Source organism: Capra hircus (assembly GCF_001704415.2).
Source record: "Capra hircus breed San Clemente chromosome X unlocalized genomic scaffold, ASM170441v1, whole genome shotgun sequence".
In the NCBI taxonomy this organism is placed as follows: Eukaryota; Metazoa; Chordata; class Mammalia; order Artiodactyla; family Bovidae; genus Capra; species Capra hircus.
The window spans coordinates 25,521,883-25,542,001 of record NW_017189516.1 but is presented as its reverse complement, the minus strand read 5'-3'; the positions used below and the strand labels follow the sequence as shown (position 1 = coordinate 25,542,001).

At 44.1% G+C, this 20,119-nt stretch overlaps 2 protein-coding genes across 7 annotated transcripts in view; one reads left to right on the top strand and one right to left on the bottom strand.

Moving 5' to 3' along the window:
• PFKFB1 (6-phosphofructo-2-kinase/fructose-2,6-biphosphatase 1) overlaps positions 1–7,223 on the bottom strand; it is a 132,243-nt gene extending 125,020 nt beyond the window's left edge. The window contains exon 1 of one of the 4 annotated variants that reach the window (XM_005701297.3): positions 7,066–7,223. In XM_005701297.3, coding sequence (XP_005701354.1) covers positions 7,066–7,093 — 28 coding nt within the window. In that variant the 5' untranslated portion in view covers positions 7,094–7,223. Of the gene's footprint in view, positions 1–781; positions 1,153–7,065 lie in introns of those variants that run through there. The other 3 variants (XM_005701296.2, XM_018044001.1, XM_005701295.3) reach the window with 3 other exon arrangements.
• Positions 7,224–11,722: 4,499 nt separating this feature from the next.
• Positions 11,723–19,520, top strand: APEX2 (apurinic/apyrimidinic endodeoxyribonuclease 2). 3 transcript variants are annotated; one of them, XM_005701300.3, is made up of 6 exons: positions 11,723–12,009; positions 13,118–13,201; positions 13,816–13,996; positions 14,534–14,680; positions 15,739–15,808; positions 18,223–19,520. In XM_005701300.3, the coding sequence occupies exons 1-6, from the start codon at positions 11,745–11,747 to the stop codon at positions 19,126–19,128; spliced, it is 1,653 nt and encodes a 550-aa protein (XP_005701357.2). In that variant the 5' UTR covers positions 11,723–11,744; the 3' UTR covers positions 19,129–19,520. The 3 variants fall into 3 exon arrangements, with proteins under 3 accessions (XP_005701357.2, XP_005701356.1, XP_017899467.1); XM_005701299.3 differs by having other exon boundaries at positions 11,743–12,016; XM_018043978.1 differs by lacking the exons at positions 11,723–12,009; positions 13,816–13,996.
• Positions 19,521–20,119: the final 599 nt, after the last annotated feature.

Genomic DNA, 20,119 nt, shown 5'->3' with positions numbered 1-20,119 from the left:
ACCTTATGGCTCCTCAGGTCAAAATTCTTGGGCTGTAAACACCTTGATCTGCAAACTGTCCCCTGTTATCTATGGGAAATGGTATAATCTACTTAAAAAATATATTTACAGGTTTTGTTTGCTTCCCCCTTTCTTAATTTTTCAAAGTGGATATTACACCAGTAGTCTTTCCCTGGGTGTCTTCTCCCTCAAATTCCTAGAGCAGCAAATGTGTCCATATGTGCCATGAAGGTAATGCAGGATTCAGGACACCAGCCTTTTCCAACCCAGTTAAACCCAGTTTCTCAAGGAGGAGCAAAACTGACCAATGAGATGGAACTGTTGTGTACCCAGCACCTGTCCTCTAAGAAACAATGCCAAGAATTTTATTTCACCCAAGAGCTATCAGACAGCACAAATTTCCAGACATTTCACTGAGGTCACCAAAATAAAACATTTAGGCAAACACTGATGTAGAACAGTCAGATTTCAAAACAAAAAGTATTCCAAATAAGCTCCAGATAAAAGAAAAAATTCTTAGTCAAAAATCCCTCTGATTAAGATGGTCTTTATGTAACCATCATTCTTTCTCTGTATTCACCTCTCTCTTTCTGTTTTCCTTTCTCTCCTTCTTTCTGTTTTTGACATTAGCTTCTTGTTACCCTGCAGCTATTTCATCCTGCTGCTCATCTATTCCAACTTTCAGGTTGGGGTGGGGATGGACAGGGGGCCATGTCCTTTGATCTTCTACACCCATTCTACCACCACCACCTTGAAGCCCACAGAAGCAAACCCCACTTACAGCCCCTCCTCCGTTGCAGCCTGCTGTTGCCGTTGTTGTGTGGAATCCAGATCTTCTGCAATCTGGTTTGGGTGAGCTCTCCCATCTCTTGAGACATCTTACGCGTCACAGCTAACGACACCACTATCCACAAGGTACCCGGCCTTACTTTGTCTTATTAGCTCTCTCTTCTTTTGCTGTGGCCACAGCAGGTGGTAGACAGAGTTGGGACAGGGAGGTGTGCTGGGATTCTGAGCCCTTTTGCAGCCTGTCTCCAGCCTCTCTCTTGTCTCCTAGTCCTTGCCTTCCTCTGCTCTTGTATGTACCATTGAGGGCTTGGGTGCAGAGGAGAGGTTGGGCAGAGGTCAGCAGAGGCCTCTGAACTCCAAGGGCTGTGTACATAGGAGATAAGTTGGAGCCCAGCAAGGAAGGCAGCCAGCAAGACAGCCCAGGTCTGGCCAGTCACTTCCCTCCAATGAAGACAGGACTAGTAGAGTATGCAAATAAAAGACTGAAGATCATGTGCTTATGTCCTGTGTGGGGTGGGGAGGCAAAGGTGATGGAGTCAGATCTCAGCAGCTTTCATAGCTTTGCAGTAAAAAAACAGGCCCAAGCAGAATGTCAAGCTCCAGCCCAGAAACAGAGATCCACATCAGAAATACAAGATTCCCAAATACAAACACACAAATACAATGTCCCTACTGAAAAAAATGTTTTAAGATAGCAATCATTGTCCCGAACTGGAAGTGGAAGGTTTACTGCCTCAATGCCCTCCCAAAGGCACTACAAACCTTTTCTTCCCCTGAATGCAGCTACCTTTCCTATTGAGGGTCCTGCTTTCCTAAAATGTGAAAGTGTGCTTCCTGGGACCCTCTCAGAGAGATGGGCACTGTTTGATCATCTTTATGCTCTCTCCATCCAAGGCTAAATAAATCAGAGTAAACCTGACACCTTGGGAAGAGATGTGCATGCAGCCATTGCTAGGGAAAGTGACAGTATGATTGCCAACTGTCATCAGGTCCTCTAGGCAGAAAGGAATTGTGATCTGACCCAGAACTTGACTAAAGTTCTTCATGTCAAGCCATGAGGATGGAGGCCTGGGGGGAGGCTGCAGCAAGCAGACTGTGGGGAATAGGAAGCAATGGCCTCAAAGTAGGACAAATCCATAGACCAGAGCCATCCTACTCAGAATTATCTTCTTTACCCTCCCCCTGATTGTTTTGAAACTTTTATGTGTAAAACTCATCTAACAGCATAGCTTACTTGGAAGATGTTCAAGTGTGCTCTTACTTCATTCTTTTGCAACCTTCCCACCCCTTGATAAACCTCCAGTGATTGGCTACATGGAAGCTCAGTTTCTTCCTCTGAGCTGGGCAACACTGGGCTGGTCTCTTGGGGATATAAATCTCCAATTCCTGACCTCCAGTGCTCTCAGCTCCACTTTGCCTTTTAAGAAGTTCCCTTAAATATATTCTCAGCATCCCAGTCTACCGAAGGGTTAGGGTCCCTCCAGTTTCTGTGTATAGATCATACCAAACTTTCAATACATTTCAGATCCTTCCCTTCTAAATGAATCTCTTGAGGCAGTGGATCACAGTGGTTAAAAGCATTGGGCTCTGGAGCCATGCTACCTGAGTGGAATCCCACCTCTTCCCCCTTGCTAGGAGACCCTGGGCAGAACACAACTTTGCAGTGCCCTGGTGAAACACTTTGTGTTTTCATCTCATAAGCGTATCTTAGTGTAGTTGAAGATTCGGTATGTTAACACATATAAAGTAATCTGGGAAATGTTCAATATATATTATGTAACACAGTGATTCCCTCTGTGAAGTAAAAAATCAATCACCTCTTTGGCTAATCTACAATTTCTAATGTGATGGTGAGAATTCAGGGAACAGCAAAAGAAACTTACAAAATTATGACAAAGGGTTAACATTTGTAATAAAGAACTCATGCCAATCAATTAGAAAGATGAATTCGCTTTTATTTTTTTGGTTTTATGATACAGAAGACCCCTAGAAACCATTTCATTCAACTCTCTCAGATAAGAAAATAAAGGCCTGAGAGGGGAAGTATTTTCTTAAGGTCCTATAGCAAATTAAATCTCCAAGTCAAGAATAAAACACTGGGGATCTAACTTCTCCAGTCCAGGGATTTTCATTGGTTTAACTGATAAAAATAGCTTGATTTAAGAATGTGGTCCTCCAGATTAGCTCATAACATTTAGAGTCCTAGACCTAGACTTTGGAAGAGATACAATTCTCTTAATTCTAATAAGTCTCCTAACTGTATCACTCTGCTAATGCTAATAATCTTAATAATAATGCTTTATAAGTATGTTTTCCAAGGACCACAGAGAAACATATTCTTTTTCATAGTTGCTCCTTCCAAACATTCTCACTAGCCTCACAGGGAAACTGAGGTCTCAGGAGGGGAAGTGGCTCGTCTGATGTAATCAATCTAGTCATATGAACCCCTTTACTATGTTTACAATTTTGTCCTTATGACTCTGCATGAAAGATAATTTTAGCAGCAGGAAATCTGAGATAGGAGCTTAGCTGACTTTTGACAAGGTCTGAAAGGCAAACTTGGGGTCCAGGCTTGAAAATCCACATTAAAATTGCCTGGAACTAGCTCTGTGTGTGTGTTTGTGTGTGTATGTGTATGTGTCTGTTTGTCTGTGTGTTTAACCACTGTTATCCATTGTGATCCCCAGAAGTAGGAAAACTCAATAAGCTTTATGGAAAGGCCTCAGCCCTGACTCTTCTCAATCAAACCTACTTCTACAGACATTTATCTCTTTAAATTCCCATAACTTAATTGTACCAGCTGACTCACTGGGCCCCCAAACTCACTGTGTACTTTTTTGCCTCTGTGTGTTTGCTTAGCCTGGAATGCCTTCCCTTCCTTTCCATTCTCAGTGAAATATGACTCAATTTTCTAGGCTGGGCTCAATTCTCACCTCCTCTGAGAAGCCTTGGCTTTGGTTCTCACATTGCTTATATGCTTCTGTTTATCTGAGCAAGTATCAACCTGTGTTTTACCAGTCTACTTTCCTACTAGATTCTGAGCTCCTTAAGGATAGGTACTGGATCTCAGTTATCTGTGATCTGTTTCCAGATGTCCAGCTCAGGCCTTGGAACAGAGGATACTTGCTTAATCTACATCTCTCTGCCTGGATGAGATGAACATGTGTACAAATAATCCCCATTCAACAAGACAAATTTTATAAAAAGGGAGTATTCAGGGAACTGGAAGTGAGGGAAATAACCTGGTCTGAAGGTAGAAGCAAAATGGCTGTCTGAGGAGGCCTTCAAAATAGCTGTGAAAAGAAGGGAAGTGAAAAGCAAAGGAGAAAAGGAAAGATATACCCTTTTGAATGCAGAGTGCCAAAGAATAGCAAGGAGAGATAAGAAAGCCTTCCTCAGCGATCAATGCAAAGAAATAGAGGAAAACAATAGAATGGGAGAGACTGGAGATCTCTTCAAAAAAATTAGAGATACCAAGGGAACATTTCATGCAAAGATGGCCTCAATAAAAGACAGAAGTGGTATGGACCTAACAGAAGATATTAAGAAGAGGTGGCAAGAATACACAGAAGAACTATACAAAAAAGATCTTCATGACCCAGATAATCACCATGGTGTGATCACTCACCTAGAGCCAGACATCCTGGAATGTGAAGTCAAGCAGGCCTTAGAAAGCATCACTATGAACAAAGCTAGTGGACGTGATGGAATTCCAGTTGAGCTATTTCAAATCCTGAAAGATAATGTTGTGAAAGTGCTGCACTCAATAGGCAAAAAAATTTGGAAAACTCAGCAGTGGCCACAGGACTGGAAAAGGTCAGTTTTCATTCCAATTCCAAAGAAAGGCAATGCCAAAGAATGCTCAAACTACCGCACAATTGCACTCATCTCACATGCTAGTAAAGTAATGCTCAAAATTCTCCAAGCCAAGCTTCAGCAATACGTGAACCATGAACATCCAGATGTTCAAGTTGGTTTTAGAAAAGGCAGAGGAACCAGAGATCAAATTGCCGACATCTGCTGGATCATTGAAAAAGCAAGAGAGTTCCAGAAAAACATCTATTTCTGCTTTATTTCCTATGCCAAAGCCTTTGACTGTGTGGATCACAATAAACCGTGGGAAATTCTGAAAGAGATGGGAATCCCAGACCACCTGACCGGCCTCTTGAGAAACCTGTATGCAGGTCAGGAAGCAACAGTTAGAACTGGACATGGAACAACAGACTGGTTCCAAATAGGAAAAGGAGTATGTCAAGGCTGTATATTGTCACCCTGCTTATTTAATTTATATGCAGAATACATCATGAGAAACGCCTGGCAGGAAGAAGCACAAGGTGCAATCAAGATTGCCAGGAGAAATATCAATAACCTCAGATATTCAGATGACACCACCCTTATGGCAGAAAGTGAAGAGGAACTAAAAAGCCTCTTGATGAAAGTGAAAGAGGAGAGTGAAAAAGTTGGCTTAAAGCTCAACATTCAGAAAAAGAAGATCATGGCATTCGGTCCGATCACTTCATGGCAAATAAATGGAAACAGTGGAAACAGTGACTGACTTTATTTTTCTGGGCTCCAAAATCACTGCAGATGGTGACTGCAGCCATGAAATTAAAAGACGCTTACCTCTTGGAAGGAAAGTTATGACCAACCTAGACAGCATATTAAAAAGCAGAGACATTACTTTGCCAACAAAGGTCCGTCTAGTCAAGGTTATATTTTTTCCAGTGGTCATGTATGGATGTGAGCGTTGGACTATAAAAATAGCTGAGCGCTGAAGAATTGATGCTTTTGAACTGTGGTGTTGGAGAAGACTTTTGAGAGTCCCCTGGATTGCAAGGAGATCCACCCAGTCCATCCTAAAGGAGATCAGTCCTTGGTGTTCATTGGAAGGACTGACGCTGAAGCTGAAACTCCAATACTTTCGCCATCTGATGCAAAGAGCTGACTCATTTGAAAAGACCCTGATGCTGGGAGAGATTTGGGGCAGGAGGAGAAGGGGATGACAGAGGATGAGATGGCATCACCGACTCATTGGACATGGGTTTGGGTGGACTCTTGGAGTTGGTGATGGACAGGGAGGCCTGCCATGCTGCAGTTCATGGGGTCGCAAAGAGTTGGACATGACTGAGCATTGAACTGAACTGAAGGTAGAAGGTGGTAGGAGGATCTAGAGAGTTTCTCAACTCTGAATGGGGCAAAACAAAAAGAACTAAAGAATGAAGTCCCTTCACTCTCCAAAATGATCCAAATAACTGGTTATGGAAAAAGAAAGTTTCACTCAGTATCAGAAACTCACTTACCCTAACTCAAGACTAAGAGTTGAACCACAAATTCTAATTTGGGATTAACTGTATGGAGGAAAGCATAAAGTGTGACTTCCTGAGGCATGCAGATTCTGATCATCCTCCCAAAGTATGGAATTCATGGAAGAATTTCATTAAAAGCAATATCAAGACAGTACTGATGGGTATCAAAATCACAAACAGAGTCTCTTTATTGGTAATTCTTGGAGTGTATGGATGTTAATGCATTCGTGTTAGAGTGAGGAAGGGAGATTGTATGCTTATAGATCAGATGTCTATATGTGTATATTGGGCCTTTTGTGGCAGCAGCCTAGGAGCAATTTCCTTCTTAGCCACTTCCCTGACCTACTATCCCCTCACTACTTTCAGCGCCATGCCTGGAGCCCAAGGCTTGCACTCCACAGACCACAGTCACTCAGGGAGAAGAGAGTTGTGGGTGGTATTGCCTGTGGAGGCTACAGAAAAGGTAAGATCACTAACACAGAGCACAGAAATCCTGAAATATTTCCAAAGAGCTTTGGTTCCTCTCATCCTACTCTTCTTCACCTTGTTACAGCCCTCTGAGGGCAATAGCATAGGGACTTTAATTTCCATTTTAGTGAGGAGGCTACTGAAGCCCAAAGAAGCTAAAAGCTTGTTCAAAGTGCCACAGCAAACCAGTCCTATTTTATACACCAGTTGGCAGTTAGAAATATAATACCTATCGTCCAGTTGTTTTTAAAACCTGGACTAGACCAAGTGAGAGAGACTTCTAAAAGTGCTAAGGAACTGCTCTTTGGGCCAGTGTTCCCCAAAGACAGGTCAGAATGGATGATAGATAATGAGATGTAGAAATTATATTAATCCCAAACTTCCTATACACTTTGGTGAAAAATTCAAGTGACTGCCTACACTAAGAAAAATTTCCAGAGAGCCTAAAGAATGGATTTATATTTGTATTAACTCCCATCTATTTTTCTTCTGTCTCACCTACCTGTTCTCCTAGAGGTTTTTTCTTCCATCACTAATTATCCGACACACGGCTCTTGCATTTAGACCCCCAAAGCAGGTCCAGAGGGTGGCATCAAACAGGGAGTCTGGAAGTGCTTGTTGGTTCTCTGGGAAGGCTGGGAAGTTCCCTTGGTAAGAAAGGCAGTGTACCCGCTGTTGAAATATCAGCTGTTGTAGTTGCCAAAGAAGTTCCTGAGTCATCCGGAGCCTTTTCTCTTCAGGCCAACCCCGAAGGTCAGAACTAATATTAACGAGCTACTGCAGAATGGGGAAATGAAAACCAGCAATGGAAAGAGGCAAGATCTGGATTTCCTTAGGGCTGTTTCATATTGGTCTTCAGTGCAAATTGACATGATCCCTTACTGGAAAGTGATTTGGCAATAGGAAGTTAAGAGCAATACAAATGTTCATTTCCTTTGTCCTAATTATTCCACTCTTGGGACTCAGTCCTATGCTTATAACCACCAAAACATGAAAAAGCTTAAAGAACCAGCATTTTAATTTTAATTGCAAGGGTATTTTCTGATGTCAACAACCTTTAAGTCCATCAGAGGGAATGTAACCTTTAATTCTTCCAAGGAGAAAAGCAGCTCTTTAGGCATTTTTTGCAGACATTGAGAATGATGGTTGGAATTCTGGGGGAAAAGTAATTATACTGCAATTCTGGGTGAGGAACCTAAGGATGCAAAGTTATACTTTCCTCTGGATATTGGGCAGGTCTATTATCTCTGTTCTTATGTTCTCAGGAAACAAGTCACTAACCTGCTGATGCTCTTGCTTGTTCATTCATTCAGCAAACATTTATTAACTCCTAACATGTGTTGTGTGCTGTATTAGGAGATGGGACTAATGAGATGAATCAGACATAGTCATTGCTCTCAAGCTGCTGGCAGTCTAGTGATGGAAATAGAAATCAGTGGTAGCTGTGCATTGTAAGTGCTGTGACAGAATGGACGATAGGGTGGTGTGGGGGCCCAGAGAAAAAGTGGTGATTGTTAAAAAACAAAAACAAAAACAAAAACTTACTCAGGAAAGTATTCCTTGAGCTGATTAAGATATGGATTGAATCTTGGCTCTACTACTTCTGTGATACTGATTCAAATTCACTGAACCTCTCTTATTTAGCCTTAATGTCCCTTACAAAGTTGCTCTGACAAGGAAGTGAGATAAATGCATATGGAAGAGCCTTGGGTTATATTGGGAAACAGTGCTGCTCTGGACATGGATAATCCTCTTAGATTCTCTGGGTCTTGATTTTAATCATCTGAGAAATGAAGAGAAAGTACTGTCAGGTCGCATCCTAGGGATGCTATAAAGCCAAAGAAAAATAATGGCTACAGGGTGGGCTGGATGAAACTTCCCCATCTCCCTCTCCCAGCCCAATAAAGCCAGAGGCCCTCTCCTAAGTCTTACTCCATTAGAGTGCTTCCCCACACCTTTATTTTCCCCATGGTTTATTCAAAAGGTTCAGTACTATTTTGCAGCCTGCCCCCAATACACTTTGATATCTTCCCATATAAATGCACATAGAACATTTCATTATCCTCTCCTTTTCTTAACAAAAATTATTTTACATTGGAGTATAGTTGATTTATAATATTGTGTTAGCTTCAGGTGTATAACAAAGTACAGCATATACATACATCTATTCTTTTTTAGCTTCTTTTCTCATATAGATTATTACAGAGTATTGAGTAGAGTTCCTTGTGCTGTACAGTAGGTCCTTGTTGATTCTCTATTTTATATATTATAGTGTGTATATGCTTTTTAAAAATTGAGGTAAAATTTGAGTGCTCAGTCATGACTGTTTGTGACCCCTTGATCTGTAGCTTGCCAGGCTCCCCTGTCCATGGGATTGTCCCAGCAAGAATACTGGAGTGTGTTGCCACTCTCTCCTCCAGGAGATCTTCCCAACCTAGGGATCAAACGCGTGTCTCCTATGTCTCCTGCACTGCAGGTAAATTCTTTACCGCTGAGTCACTGGGGAAGCCCAAGGTAACATTTGCACAACATAAAGTTAACAATTTTAAAGTGTATGATTCAGCGGGATTTAGTACATTTTGCAATGATTTAATTTATGTGAAAAATCAAAAATATATAAACACACAGGGAGAGAAAGCAAACTGATGGCATCCAGGTGCTCGTGGTGAAGGGCATAGGGACTAACTGCTTAATGGGTATGTGCTTCCCTTTAGGTGATGTTTTGGAACTAGGAAGAGGTGATGGTTCCTCATTCCTTTTATTATTATTTTTCATTATGGTAAAATATACATTGCATAGACTTCCCTGGCGGCTCAGATGGTAAAGCATCTGCCTACAATGTGGAAGACCCAGGTTAGATCCCTGGGTCTGGAAGATCCTCTGGAAAAGGAAATAGCAACCCACTCCAGTACTCTTGCCTGGAAAATCTCATGGATGGAGGAGCCTGGCGGGCTACAGTCCATGGGGTCATAAGGAGTTGGACACAACTGAGCACACATGTGCTCACACACCCACCCAACCTCCCACCAAACACACACGTATTTCCCTGTATATATGTACCACAATTTCTGTATCTGTTGATGGCTATCTACATTGCTTCCATGTCTTAGCTATTGTAAATAGTGCTGCAATGAACATTGGGGTACATGTGTCTTTTAAAATTGTGGTTTTCTCAAGGTATATGCCCCGTACCAGGATTGCTGGGTCATATGGTAGCTTTATTCCTAGTTTTTAAAGAAATCTCCAGTGTTCTCCACAGAGGCTGTATCAACTTACATTCCCACCAACAGTGCAGGAGGATTCCCCTTTCTCACACTCTCTCTAGTATTTATTGTTTGTAGATTTTTTTTTTAATGATGGCCATTCTGACCAGTATGTGGTGACACCTCATTCTAGTTTTGATTTGCATTTCTGTAATAATAAATGTTGAGCATTTTCTCATGTGTTTATTAACCATCTATGTCTTTGAAAAACTGTCTGTTTAGGTTTTCTGTGCATTTTTTGATTGGGTTGCTTGTTTTTCTGATATTGAACTGCATGAGCCACTTGCTTATTTTGGAGATTAATCCTTTGTCAGTTGTTTCATTTGATATTATTTTCTCCCACTCTGAGGGTTGTCTTTTCATCTTGTTCATGGTTTGCTTTGCAAAAGCTTTTAAGTTTAATTAGGTTCCATTTGTTTATTTTTGCTTTTATTTCCATTACTCTAGGAGTTGGGTCATTACTCTAGGGACTTCTCTGGTGGCTCAGACAGTAAAGTGTCTGCCTGTGATGCGGGAGACCCAGGTTCGATTCCTGGGTTGGGAAGATCCCCTGGAGAAGGAAATGGCAATCCACTCCAGCACTCTTGCCTGGAAAATCCCATGGACGGAGGAGCCTGATAGGCTACAGTCCATGGGGTCGCAAAGAATCGGACACAACTGAGTGATAATTAATTAAATTAAGGAGCTGGGTCATAGAGGATATTGCTGTGATTTATGTCCAAGAGAGTTCTGCCTATGTTTTCTTTAAGAGTTTTACAGTTTCAGGCCTTACATTTAGGTCTTTAATCCATTTTGAGTTTATTTTTGTGATGGTGTTAGGAAGTGTTATAATTTCATTCTTTTACAGTTAGCTGTCCATTTTCCCAGCACCACTTATTGAAGAGACTGTCTTTACTCCATTGCGTATTCTTGCCTCCTTTGTCAAAGACAAGGTGCTCATAGGTGTATGGGTTTATCTCTGGGCTTTCTACCTTGCTCCACTGGTCTATATTTCTGTCTTAACACGCTTACTTTCAATTACTTTTGGGCAAAGAGGGCAAGACCACACAGTGGAAAAAAGACAGTCTATTTAGCAAGTGGTGCTGGGAAAGCTGGACAACCTCATGGAAATAAATGAAGTTAGGACACTCCTTTATATCATACACAAAAATAAATTCAAAATGGCTTACAGAGTTAAATATAAGACATGACACATTAAAACTCCTAGAAAAGAACACAGGCAAAGCATTCTTTGCCATAAATCCTGATAATATATTCTTAGATCAGTCTTCCAAGGCAAAAGCAATAAAGCAAATAAACAAATGGGATCTAATCCAACTTAAACGCTTTTGCACAACAAAGGAAACCATAAACAAAAGGAAAAGACAACCTACAGACTGGGAGAAAGTAATTGCAAACAATTACCAACACGTGCTTAATTTACAAAATCCAGAGCCTTTCTGCTCAGGCCTTCAGCCACAAAGCTCCCTTTGCTCAGTCTGGCTTCCGCGTTTACACGCTGGGTTATTCCAGACACTCCCAGCTCCCCACCTCAAAGGCTTCCGGGTACCAAGGGGTGCGGTCTGAACACTAGGGGCGGGGGTTTTGGCCCCTGCGTGCTTCCGCTGGCTGCGCGGTTCCGCTTAAGGCTCTGCCACTTGAATAGTGGTGAAATCTCGTTTGTAAGCAATCAAAAGCACCGAAGGGACTTTTGAGCAGAGTAGAAACGGAATCAGACTCAGGCACACGAGCCAGTGTTGGGTGGTAGGAGAAGCCCAACCCGTGTCCTTTCTCTCGCTATTCATTTCCCCTAGGGGAGACCGACCACACCTTCCCCATCAGCTTCCGCTCCTCCTACCAATGAAAACTGAAGAGCTTGAAGCCCCGCCCCACGTACGTCCGACCGTTTAGGGTGGCACTCACTAGAAAGCCTGCGCAAATGCGCGCGCGCGCGCGCGCGGGAGGCCCAGGCGTGCTGGACTTGAAAGTTTCCTGTGGTTCCCCTAGCGCCTGTGTTGGGCGCGGGCTTAAAGACATTGTAATTAGTTGTCGACATGTTGCGCTTGGTGAGCTGGAACATCAATGGGATCCGGAGCCCCTTGCAAGGGGTGAAATACGAGGAGCCCAGCAGCTGCAGCGCCATGGCCATGGGGCGCATTTTGGACAAGCTGGATGCAGACATCGTCTGTCTTCAGGAGACCAAAGTAACCAGTGAGCACTCAAGAATTTAGGACCGCCTACCATACTTTCCCCTTTCTGCTAACTTTTTCCCGCTGCTCCATATACTTCACTTTCCCATTTCTCTATTCTTAGGATCCTCCCCTTAGAGCCAATTCGGAATCCCAATCTCCCCTCTCTGTTTCACGCTCTAGCTAGATCTCCTAATTCCCACATAATCTCCCGGCCTCGGCGAAATCACAATTCTCTCCCCTTTGCAATTTCCATCTTGTTTCACATCCCAATTCCTACTCATTCTCCTACCCCAGCTAAGTCCCCCGAATTTCCTTCCCCTACACACTTTCCATCTCCCACTCCCAAGTCAGATTCCCCCAATTTCCCTTTTCTGCCCGCAGTCCATATCCTTTAATTCCCACCCCATCTTTGTCCCCAGTTTAGACTCCCTAATTTCCTCCTTTTTAAACCTCTATCTAAAGTCACCAGATCCCCTTATCTCTACCCCCTGTCTCCTCCCCAGCTGAGTGCCCGGTTGCTAAGTCATGTCTGACTCTCTGCAACCCCATGGACTATAGCCCCAGGCTCCTCTGTCCAAGGGATTCTCCAGACTAGAATACTTGAGTGGGTTGCCATTTCCTTCTCCAGAGAGCCTCTCATTCCTACTTCATGTCCACCCCCAAGCTTAGACTCTGGTAATTCCCTGCACACACAACGCCTCCACCCCCCCTGCCCCACAGCTCAATCCCCTGATTCCTTCCCGCTCCCACCCAACCACCTTTAAGACCAGTTACCTACTTTCCCTGCATCCTCTGTTCAAATCTTCCAATTCCCTCTCTCTCCTACCTCCTGCTCAGATTCCCAGTCTTCTCTCCCATATAACCATTTCTTACCCCCAACTTCCTCCAGTCACCTAGCCTTTTCCCACCTAATTCTTCACCTCCCATTAGGTAGTCTTCCCCTTTCTTGTAATTCTGGTATCAGTTTCCTCTATCGTCCCCACCTTTCTAACTTCTCTAATCATAGATAATTTTCCCTTCCCACCCTGGCTCTGATGTGTGCAAGAAATTAGCCTACAGCTATAATTCCAGGCCTTTCTAGTTTTATCTCTGATGTAATCTTACATATTTTTTCCCCCAGGGGATGTGCTGACAGAGCCCTTGGCTATCATTGAGGGCTACAACTCCTATTTCAGCTTCAGCCGCAACCGCAGTGGCTATTCGGGTAAATGGGTCTTTCTGGGGACTTTAAAGTGATGAGGGCAGGTGGAAAAGGGTTTTCAATATTTAATGAGAAGGCAGTAAGAAATTAGGCTTTTTATCTACAGAGATAAAGCCACATAAGATTATATGAAGGAAATTTTTTTGTATAATATTGGATTGCAAAAGCACAAAAGTGGTGGTTAGTTATGTGAGCTCTGGAGCCTGACTGCCTGAGTTTGAATCCTAGCTCACTTCTAGCTGTGTACCCTCTGGCTAGCTATTTAACTTTTTTATGCTCAAAGTTCCTCACTTTGAAAAGGGGGATAATGTGTACTTCTTAGGGCTGTTGCATGAACTGAACTTATTAGTTCATATGATAATAATAATAGCATTTTCTGAGCAGCTAACATGTAAAGCACTTAGAATATTAGCTGTTATTAATCTGTATCTTTTCAAGATGAAGGAACTGAGACCCAGGGTTTGAGTAGACTTGCCCCAAGTATCCATGGCCCTTGAGTCATCAAGAGAGCTATGCTTGATGAAGCTGAGCATGTGACCTGTGCAGGGGCAATAGGCTGTGCAACAGGCTGTTGACTGCCAGGCCTGCTCAGTCTCCAGTACCCTCTCTGTCTCCAGGTGTAGCCACTTTCTGTAAGGACAGTGCTACCCCAGTGGCTGCTGAAGAAGGCCTGAGTGGCCTGCTTTCCACTCAGAATGGGGATGTGGGTTGCTATGGAAACCTGGATGACTTCACCCAAGAGGAGCTTCGAGCTCTGGATAGTGAGGGCCGGGCCCTCCTCACACAACACAAAATCTGGTAATAGTCCACATCCCCCTGTCACCCATCATTGCTAGTTCAGCTCTGTGAATGTGGTGGTTCTAAGGCTTGCCTTATAAACATGCATCCACCATTGGAAAACTTCCTAAACTTGCCATTCCTGGACTTTAGTCCTGGCTAAGCTACCTAGTTTGTGACCCTGAACAAATTTTATTCTTCTCTGCGTTTTGAGTTCTCTGTCTCTGCTTGGGGCTGAGGTGGGAGGGAGCCTGGTTGGGAGGCCTAACATTTATTACCACAGGTGCCTCAAAAGCAAGTTAGTCAGCCTTGAACCTGCCCCTTCTGTGGCCTATCATTGTGAATGGCAGCACCGTTACTTGGTTTACCTGTGTGTCATCATAGGTATAGTCAATCCTCAAGTCCTGTGTATGCCAGCTCATTCATGGTCCTCTATGCCTTTCCTTTACTTTCATCCCATAGACAACCTTGAGTGGAAGTCACATGGTGTGGGAAGGGGAAGGGGAAGGGTGGCTTGCAAGTGATCCCTTTTTGATGGGCTGGTTCTCTTCTTCCCAGCACATGGGAAGGGAAGGAGAAGACCTTGACCCTAATCAACGTTTACTGCCCCCATGCGGACCCTGGGAAGCCTGAGCGACTCACCTTTAAGATGCGCTTCTATCGCTTGCTGCAGATCCGAGCAGAAGCTCTCCTGGCAGCTGGCAGGTACCGTAAGCCTGTGCAGCAAGGATTCCTTGAGCTTGTCCTGGGTGCCCAGTCCTGTGTCAGGACCCATTGGGAGGGATGTGGGATCTTTGTATTTTGAATTCATTCACAGCCTAGTTGTAGACAACAGCATGCCCAGGGGAATAGGCTCTTCTGTTTAAGAGCTTGTGAGGACCAAGTAAAGTGATACAGATACGAGTTTTGTACTCAAATACCTCTGGTCACATACCTTGGCTTCTCCTTTTACTCACTATGAGCCCAAAAGCTAGTCCTGCCTCTGTTTTCTCTTTTGTAAAATAAGTATATGAAACCCTGAAAGTGAAAGTCACTCAGTCATGTCGTTCTCTTTGCTGCTATATGGGCTATACAGTCCATGGAATTCTCCAGGTCAGAATACTGGAGTGGGTGGCTGTTCCCTTCTCTAGGGGATCTTCCCAACCCAGGGATCGAACCCAGGTCTCCCGCACTGCAGTTAGATTCTTTACCACCTGAGCCACCAGGGAAGCCCAAGAGTACTGGAGTGGGTAGCCTATCCCTTCTCCAGTGGATCTTCTTGACCCAGGAATCGAACCGGGGTCTCCTGCATTGCAGGTGGATTATTTACCAGCTGTGCTATCAGAGAAGCCCTATATGAATCCCTACCTCAGTAAAGTTTTAAGGGTGAAATAAGAGGAAGGTAACATACTTAGAACAAATGAAAAGTCTTGTCCCAGAGAAGGATAGGAAAGTGAGGTTGGGTTGGAATAATCAAGAGATGCTTCCTAGAGGGAATGGTACCTGAGCTCATCTTTGAAGGATCTGAAAGATGCCATTTGGTAGAGATCAGTGAGACAATCCTGTCAAAAAAGAAACAGTTTTACCTTTGGAGATCAGAATTGGGTTGGTCATTTGTAAAAGGCATCAAGGTTATAGTGAAATTGGAGAGGTGGACTACTATGAGTTGCTGTTGGATCCCATCTTCACGTCTATGTGGCAGGTGGCAGATCTTGGGCCCAGGAGACAGTAGATGGGCCAGGACTGCTGCTTCCTTTTCTTGACATTCATTTTATGTTTTTCAGCCATGTTATCATTATGGGTGATCTGAATACAGCCCACCGCCCCATTGATCACTGGGATGCAGTCAACATGGTAAGGTTCCCGTTAGGCCTTTGATCTCACTCCTGACTGATTCTGTTCAGCCAATCAGTGCTGTTTTTTTTTTTGGCCCAGTGGCAAATATCCTTCGTGGAAAAGCAGAGCTTAGTTTGAAATTCTGTTCTCAAAGCATTGAGGATTATGCTGTGGACTCATTTATCAGTCAGTTCTGACTGTTGGTCCCCCAGAGCTCTCAGCATGGTGGTTGGCTATGGACACATGACGAGTCAATTATAGAATAGTGTCTGGACTTCAGGGGAGATATCTTAAAATGGCTGAGTCTTAAAAGATGAGTAGAAAAGAACTTGGGGGTGGAGTGGAGAGCAAATCATTCTGGCATGATGAACAAAGACTGCAAGGTGAGAATTTGGCTGGTGTGCATTTGGAACTACAAGTCCCCTTCTTATTAGGGGATGACAGGGAAGGAAGGTGAGTAGCAGAGGACGGGGCTGGAGAGTTCCAGTCAGATTTTGAGGGCCTCAAACTCCACATTATCTGGATCATTTCCCTAATATAGTATGTTTCCTGCTCACAAATCTTTAATACCTCCCAGTTACCTTGCAGACATGCAGAGCAAGCACCCAGGCCTGGCATTCAAGGCTCTTCCTTGTCTGTGCTCAGTCTTTTATTCCCGTCCTCAGCACCCCTTCACACTCCATCCACTCCACCTAGGTTTTCTACTCTCTGCCCATTGCACAAGTTATTCTCATTTTGGCTTTTCTTACTGTCCTCTGAATTGGTGGGCATCCCCTCCCTTCTGTTTTCTTTTCTTGTATCAACCCCTCATCTCTGAGTCCCTCTAGGCCAATGATTCTCAACCTCTGAAAGCACATTAAAATAAGTAGCTTTACAAAAATATCAATACCTTGATGTAACCCTAGACCAATTAAGTCAGAATCTATTGGATGTGAAGCCAGGGTAGCAGTATGTTTTAAAAACTCCCAGGCTGATTTTATTGTATATTCAGTCTGGAGAACCACTGTGCTAGAATCTTCAAGTCAGTTCTCATCATTGCTTGCCTCAAAGAAGAGGCTGTAGGAAGATTCCTTGATTGGTTTGCAGAAGACCCACAGGACATAGATGTGTCTCCCAATGGGGAAAATGAGGAGAACTGAGATAGAGACTGGTGATGGTCATGGTGGGGAAGGAAGTATACACTGCAAACTGAAAGCCATCAGTCCTCCCTACCTTATTCCTCATCGGGTATTTACTTAATCTGTTCTTCCTGCTTCCTGTGATAGTGTCATACACCTTTATGTGTTCTCTTCTTAGTTCAGAAATATCCTAGATCTCTTGAGTGCACTTTATGTGTTCTTTTTTTCCCAACAAAAAAGAATAATACCAGATGACATGACAAACACAATCTTTCCAAAATAGCAGAATATGTCCACTTCCCGCAAGACCAGCTATTCTAGTCTCATCCTCCCTAAATGGTACTGTCCATCCTCTTGGTTGCTCCAACCAGAAGCCAGGGAATCGTGTTAGTATTGTCCTTCTCTACCCTCCCTTTTCCCATTCAGTTGGCCAGTGAGTACTGTCAATTCTAGCTCCAAATCTCTTAATTTCATTTTGTCTCCTCTGGCACCACCCTAGTCTAAGTAACCATCATATCTTGCTTATGTGGACTATGACAGTTATCTCCTATTGGTACTCTGGTCCACAGTCTCATTGCCCCTCCAGTCTTCTGGGTACACTGTTCCCTCCCTCCACAGGCGCATTGCATAAGTTGTTCTCTCAATTTGTAACACCTTCTGCTTGGGTTATTCTTGCTCAATCTTCACTTCTCAGCTCCAGATCATTTGCTAAAAGAAAGCCTTGTTGGTCCCCAAGATTAGATCAGGGTCCCACTTTGTCATTCATATCACACCTGGCACATAGTCAGTGTTCTTTGAACATTTGTTGCATTGAATGGATGAGTAAGTGGATTGGGTGGATGATGAATTAGGAATCAGTGCCAAAGGAAGTATTCAGTTGTGAATCCTTTGAGCCCCTCAAATACCAAAACAAATACCAAAATAGTACTAAAGGGTTTACATGAAAAGGCAACAGTCTTAACTCCTAATTGTGGCCCAACTTCCTGGAGGTAACCATTCTACACATCTTATTTTCCATTCCCTTGGTGAGCAATTCTGAGAATTGCTTTGATTAACCAACAGGAAGCTTTCAGGCCCAGGATTTATGGCCCAGTGCAAAGTAGATGTAGCTTGATGCAGAAGTAAAAAGAAGCATGAGCTTTTAAATCAGTAAGGATGCAAAGTGAATCCCAGCTCTACCAGTTCCAGACTGTACGACCTTGAGCATTCTTCTTTGGAACAGCCACATTTTCTTGTCTGTAAAATGAAGCAGTTAGTCCCTTACAGTTCTAGGCATCTAATTCTGCCTCTTTCTTTGTCTTCCCTTTTCCCCAGGAATGCTTTGAAGAGGACCCAGGGCGCAAGTGGATGGATGGTTTGCTCAGTAACCTGGGGTGCGAGAGTGGCTCCCACATGGGACCCTTCATCGATAGCTACCGCTGCTTCCACCCAAAGCAGAAGGGGGCCTTCACCTGTTGGTCGACAGTCAGTGGTGCCCGCCATTTGAACTATGGCTCCCGGCTTGACTACGTGTTGGGGGATAGGACCCTGGTCATAGACACCTTTCAGGACTCCTTCTTGCTGCCTGAGGTGATGGGCTCTGATCACTGCCCTGTGGGTGCAGTCTTAAGTGTGTCCTCTGTGCCAGCAAAACAGTGCCCACCTCTGTGCACCTGCTTCCTCCCTGAGTTTGCAGGTACCCAACTCAAGATCCTACGATTCTTGGTTCACCTCAAACAAGATCCTGTGTTCAAGCAATCAGCACTACAGCCCAGCAATCAAACACAGGTATACATGCGCCAAAACAAAGCCCGTGTGCGCTCAACTAGATCCCGGTCAAGTAAAACTGTCTCTAGTAGAGGCCAAAAAAACCTGATGAGCTACTTCCAGCCATCCTCCAGTCGCCCCCAAACTTCTAACTTGGATCTTCCTAGCCTGGGCACCCTGAAGACCCCAAAGACCTCAGAAGAGGACATGATGGCCAATGTGGTGGAGGGGCAGGCCAAGGCTTCAGAGGCCAAGGATGAAAAGGAGATACGGACCTCATTCTGGAAGTCTCTGCTGGGAGGACCCTCGCCGATGCCCCTCTGTGGGGGACACAGGGAGCCATGTGTAATGCGAACTGTAAAGAAGCCAGGACCCAACCTGGGCCGCCACTTCTACATGTGTGCCAGGCCCCAGGGTCCTCCCACTGACCCCTCTTCCCGCTGCAATTTCTTCCTCTGGAGCAGGCCCAGCTGAACCAACGCAGGCCTAGAGATGTCTGACATAGTCTACCTTGTATGGTCTGAGGCCAACTTCCTCCTAAGCTGCCTCCTCCTTCCTCAAGACCTCCTTTCTTCCTCCTCTTTCTCCTCCTCCTCTTCCACCTTCCTCAAGGATCCTTCCCCTTTCCTCTTTTTCTTCTTCCTCCAAAGCCTCCTTTTTTCTCTTTTCTTCCTGCTTAGTTCCTCCTCATTGGTGAGCTTCTTGTGCTTAATGCTTGTGACCCAGTCCCCCAGCCCACTTCCCACCTTCCTCTCAGAAGTACACCGGAAGCAGTTGCCCCAGGAAGTTGTAATTTTAAACCTCTTCTTACCTTGCCAGAAAATGTATCTGTGCCTAAATAAAGTCCATGTCTTTGTTGTAGTGCACCATGTCATATGGACATTTTGGATGTGCCCCATAAAGTTGAGTTAGAGATGTTATCTCAGTCCCGGGTTTGAACTCCTAAGGAGAAGTGATGAAGGAAGAGTGGTGCTCACCATAAAGGTTCTCTGTTTAGTTGGGGTTTCCTGTACTGCTGAGGTTGGGTCATCAAGGGAGATGGGTATGGTGGGACAGAAAGCTCAGGTGGGCTGTATGAAAGTGTTAATCACTCAGTCATGTCCGACTTTTTGTGACCCCATGGAGTGTAGCCTGCTAGGCTCTTCTGTCCATGGGATTCTCCAAGCAGAATACTGTAGTAGGTTGCTGTTCCCTTCTCCAGGGGATCTTCCTGACCCAGTGATTGAAGTTGGATCTCCTGCATTGACAGGTGGATTCTTTACAGTCATGAGTCATCAGGGAAGCCCCAGGCTGTGTAGCTTTAAACCAGTGTTTCCCAACTGATGTGTCTCACAGCTGCCACAGATGTGTTAAAGGGTGGAAAGAAATGGATCCCTCAAACCTAGAGTTGCCAGACAGGACCAGGAATTAATTGTACAAGTATTAGGAAATATTGCCTCCTTGGCAGGAAATATTAATTCACCCA

What these genes read in the sequence shown, in the direction of transcription:
- APEX2 (XM_005701300.3), top strand. Translation starts at nt 11,745, where the DNA reads ATGCGCGCGCGCGCGCGCGCGGGAGGCCCAGGCGTGCTGGACTTGAAA. An exon ending in CTCACACAACACAAAATCTG is followed by an intron (nt 13,997 to 14,533) that starts GTAATAGTCCAC and finishes TCTTCTTCCCAG; the next exon opens with CACATGGGAAGGGAAGGAGA. An exon ending in ACTGGGATGCAGTCAACATG is followed by an intron (nt 15,809 to 18,222) that starts GTAAGGTTCCCG and finishes CCTTTTCCCCAG; the next exon opens with GAATGCTTTGAAGAGGACCC.